The following is a 4,457-nucleotide window of genomic DNA, read 5'->3' as shown; positions in this document are numbered from 1 at the left end:
AAGGCACAAACCTCCAGGACGACCTCCTCCCGGTCTGACGTACCTAAAGCTGTTGGTATAAATGAATTCACAGCGTCACCAAGCTCAGATGATTCGCAGTACCAGTGTGTGCACCCGGCTGTCAACACTCATGGGCTACAACATACACAGCCCCCTCACACGCACTCACAAGCACGTCTGCGTCATGCGTCCTGAGAGCGACAGCACGAGCCCGGTAACTCCGATGGACCCGGTAAAACGCACAGCGGCAGCAGCAGTCTGAGGGGGCTGACTGACTCCTGCTTATTCTTCCACTACTCCCCACTACTTTGGGAAAAGTTTCGCTCTGAGTGTGGTTGCATTATGGATTTTATAACCACAAGCAACAACGACAGCAACGCGACCAGTGTTTACCCCAGTGGGGGGGACGTGGTTGCCGACTGGAACGGGGGTGAGAATGGCACGGGGTCCGGGTCTCTTCCAGATCTGATGCTAAGTTACCAGATTATTACCTCAATGCTCCTGGGGGCCCTCATCCTCTGCTCCATATTTGGCAATGCGTGCGTCGTGGCAGCCATCGCCCTGGAGAGATCTCTCCAGAATGTGGCCAACTATCTGATCGGATCCCTGGCCGTGACAGACCTCATGGTATCTGTGCTGGTCCTGCCAATGGCGGCCCTGTATCAGGTTTTAAACAAGTGGACTCTGGGGCAGGAGATCTGTGATTTATTCATCTCTCTGGATGTACTGTGTTGTACATCATCCATCCTGCATCTGTGCGCAATTGCTTTGGACAGGTACTGGGCCATAACGGACCCTATTGACTATGTAAATAAACGGACACCAAGGAGAGCTGCGTTCTTGATTAGCGTCACTTGGCTAATTGGTTTCTCCATTTCTATTCCGCCTATGTTAGGCTGGAGAAGCGCCGAAGACAGGGCAAACCCTGACGCCTGCATGATCAGCCAGGACCCGGGCTACACCATCTATTCTACGTTTGGAGCTTTTTACATCCCTCTTATCCTCATGTTAGTTCTATACGGACGAATATTCAGAGCTGCTCGGTTTCGGATTCGAAAGACAGTGAAGAAAGCAGAGAAAGCAAAAGTGTCAGAAAAGTGCTTGAGTGTGTCTCCGGCCATCTTTCACAAGAAAACCAACGGAGAAACCGGCGGCAAAGGCTGGAAGCGCGGGGATGAGTCTAAATCCAGCTCTCCGTGCGTAAATGGCGCGGTGAAGCATGGAGACGAGGGCGAATCATTGGAGATCATAGAAGTTATCAGCAACTCAAAGACGCACTTGCCTCTGCCCAACACTCCTCAGTCCTCCTCGCACGGCTATGAAAACATGAATGAAAAGAACTCGGGGGCGAAGAGAAAGATCGCGCTGGCCAGGGAACGTAAAACGGTGAAAACACTCGGCATCATTATGGGAACTTTCATCTTCTGCTGGCTGCCCTTTTTCATCGTTGCACTGGTACTGCCTTTCTGTGCAGAGAGTTGCTACATGCCCGAGTGGCTGGGCGCAGTCATAAACTGGCTGGGCTATTCAAACTCTCTCCTCAACCCCATCATATATGCCTACTTCAACAAAGACTTCCAAAACGCTTTCAAGAAGATTATAAAATGCAAATTCCACAGACCATAACCAGAGTAAAAAAAAAGAAAAAAGAAAAACGTTTACGTTTATTTAAATGCGGATACGTTAATCAGAGAGCGGGGATGTTCAGTGACTGTATAGAAACAGCAAAAAGACAAAAAAACAACAACAACAACAATACACAGACTTTCATTCAGGGACAGTCCCTTTTAGTCGTGTCTTAAGGATGGTGTAAAAATAATCCACCGGTGAAACAAATCAATATAGAAACTTTCGCTGTTAATGTACAAGCTCATGTTTATTCAGTGTTGTAGCTACAGTATATAGCTTATATGCGACGGCAGCCATCGTTGTATTGCCATGCAAGACGTGTCCTGTGCTGTTTCCATGCATTTTATCATGAGGCACGCGGGGTTTCCGTCCCATGTCATGAGCTGTGTAGCACTGAAACAATAAAAGCAATCAAAGTTTGTCACGAAGAAATATGAGTGAATGTTTGTTTAGAAGCAAAAACGAGAAAAGAAGAGAGCAGAGGCCCATTATGAAAAATCACACTTTCACTTATAGGACATGGCTCGTCATATATCTTCATATAGATAATAAGGAATGAGTGATTTTCCTATGTTCTTGAGCACTCGAAGCAGTGGGCAACTTATCAGTTTGCTTTGACAGGCCAACACACTGATGATGATGAGTGATGCTCAGGTTATCAGTGCATGGTGTATTTAAGGTCTTAAAACAAATGGGTATCAAATGAAGCCCAGTGTCTAGCCATCAAATCCACCTCAGAGTTGAAAGCAAAAGAAGATGGGCATTTTTCTTCTAAAATGGGAACTGGTATTGCATTTATGATACGATGCATTCTCAATCTCCCTGTGGCTCTTCTCATTTTGGCCTCCTCTCTTCTCTATTTCTGTCCCTTGAGTGTTAGAGAAAGACAGAAAAAACAACAGACTGACAGTGAAAGTAAAATTACTCAGAGAAAAACCAAGAGAGGGAGTCTAACTCGTTTCTCTTGTATAGGATTGTTGTGCAGTTCTCCATCGAGGCTTATTGAGAACTACATAGACAGCTTGTTACATCATCAACCTCAAGAAAATCTGTGCTAAATTTAGTCCACACACACGCACACACGTACACACACACACATACACATGTGTGCACACTCATAATAGCACATAGTTTAGAGGGTTACTCAGAAAAATAGGCCACATAATAAAAAGGGTTGCAGGAAACCTCCTCACTGTATAACTGCTATCATCTATCAAGCAAATCTCAGACACAAATCCACTTACAATTGATAGAGAGATAAATGCTGTCAGGCATTAAAAGAGGAAGGAGGAAAACAACTTTCAGGAAGAAGCCCCAATCAGGCCCGCTTCCTTCACAAGATGGGTGGCTATCTGAAGCATTGCCATGGCAACACATCAAGCCCAAGGCATCAAGGTTGGTCAGATATGAAGGCAGGCTGGCTAGGGACAGACAGGAATGTGAGACATACAGTAGCATGACAGTTTACAGGTGACACCTGTGGCATGACAAGTTAGCTGATACTCTGCTGGGTGATCGTATGTGAGATAAAATTACAGTGTATCTAATTTTTATCACTGCAAGGAGCCTTTTCACCAAGGATTGCTTTTTAAGTTGGGATTTTCACTTTAAAATATCTTGAATAATTCCAGTGAAAATTAGAACTTTCTTTCCTCTACCTTCTCTTACATTCTTCTCACAAACTTGCCTCTCTTTTTGAGACTATGTTAGTGATTCAAAAAAGTTTTATTATTTGTTTTAATACCAATGCAAAGAATGCTGGTGTATCAACAGCTAATGAATGAAATATAATCCATTAAAACAGCTGCAGTCCCACTTGAGGATATTTGATCACATGCATGGAAAGAAACAGCACATTGTTTTGTAAACCCCCATTTTTACACACGTAAAAGTAATAAAGGTCTAACATATGGGCCAATTGTTGAATTTAATTTAAGGCTTGCAGTTACATCTCACGACCTTCATTAATTAATGTACATTGCAGTGGTAGTACTATGGTACTAGTACAAGAAAGCAGTAGTCAAATAAATGAAGACTCTATCAAATAATAATGATTATAAGCAATTAATAAATATATTTTCTAGATATAATAAATATCTTGCAAAGAATGAATAAAAACAAAACAAAAATGCACTTTATTTTTCATTTTATTTGAGGAATGTTTTATATGAGGAAGCGCATATCAATACCGCACACCTACTGCTGCACTGTAAAGTAACAGTTACCAGGCTTGTTTATGAGTAAGAGAAAACACACTCATAGTGTGGAGAACGCTGCTTTTGCTTGTATGTGTAAAATCTGGTGGTTTTTAAAAGGGAACTGACAACACAGGCCAATAAAATTTATTTCACATAAGTGATCAAGTATTAAATCAAAATTGTGAAACCGAAATGTATTCTCAGTCTTTTGCCTGTCTCTGTGATGCATTGATTATTGTTCTGATAACTGATATTATGTCATCATAAATGATGATGGATGATTAAGGCTTGTATGCCAAAAACACAGGGGAGGGCTTTGTTTTAGGTTAAAGATGAGAATAAAGCCATTTAAGATATTATTAGAAAAGAGAGTTCCTTGGATTTCTTTGACAATTTCATTTCCAAAGAGCACCTGAAACAATAAACTAATAGGACAGGAGGATGTCATACAACCCCTCTGTCTCTCCACGCCCGGGTTTCTCCATCTGATCACTTTGCTCTGTGGCCGGTTAGAGTACCATGAATGCACTTAAAATGCTTTTGGGAAAATTAATCCTCTACCTATGACCTCTAGGCTCATAACAGGCTCAGAGAAACACATACAGATTGTGGTGTGAGCCAATGAGCAGA

At 42.5% G+C, this 4,457-nt stretch overlaps 1 protein-coding gene across 1 annotated transcript; it reads left to right on the top strand.

The window, feature by feature from the left end:
- htr1aa (5-hydroxytryptamine (serotonin) receptor 1A a) lies at positions 1-4,155 on the top strand. The gene has a single exon (XM_005918994.3). It carries the CDS (start codon positions 343-345, stop codon positions 1,624-1,626), a length of 1,284 nt encoding a protein of 427 aa, XP_005919056.1. The 5' UTR covers positions 1-342; the 3' UTR covers positions 1,627-4,155.
- The last annotated feature ends 302 nt before the right edge of the window (positions 4,156-4,457 follow it).

The sequence above is a fragment of the Haplochromis burtoni genome, unplaced genomic scaffold (assembly GCF_018398535.1).
Source record: "Haplochromis burtoni strain Fernald_Lab_line unplaced genomic scaffold, NCSU_Asbu1 Contig_34, whole genome shotgun sequence".
In the NCBI taxonomy this organism is placed as follows: domain Eukaryota; kingdom Metazoa; phylum Chordata; class Actinopteri; order Cichliformes; family Cichlidae; genus Haplochromis; species Haplochromis burtoni.
This window is presented reverse-complemented; position numbering and strand designations above follow the sequence as displayed.

Bases quoted from the DNA above. Each gene is read 5' to 3' on its own strand.
- htr1aa (XM_005918994.3), top strand. From the start codon at position 343: ATGGATTTTATAACCACAAGCAACAACGACAGCAACGCGACCAGTGTT.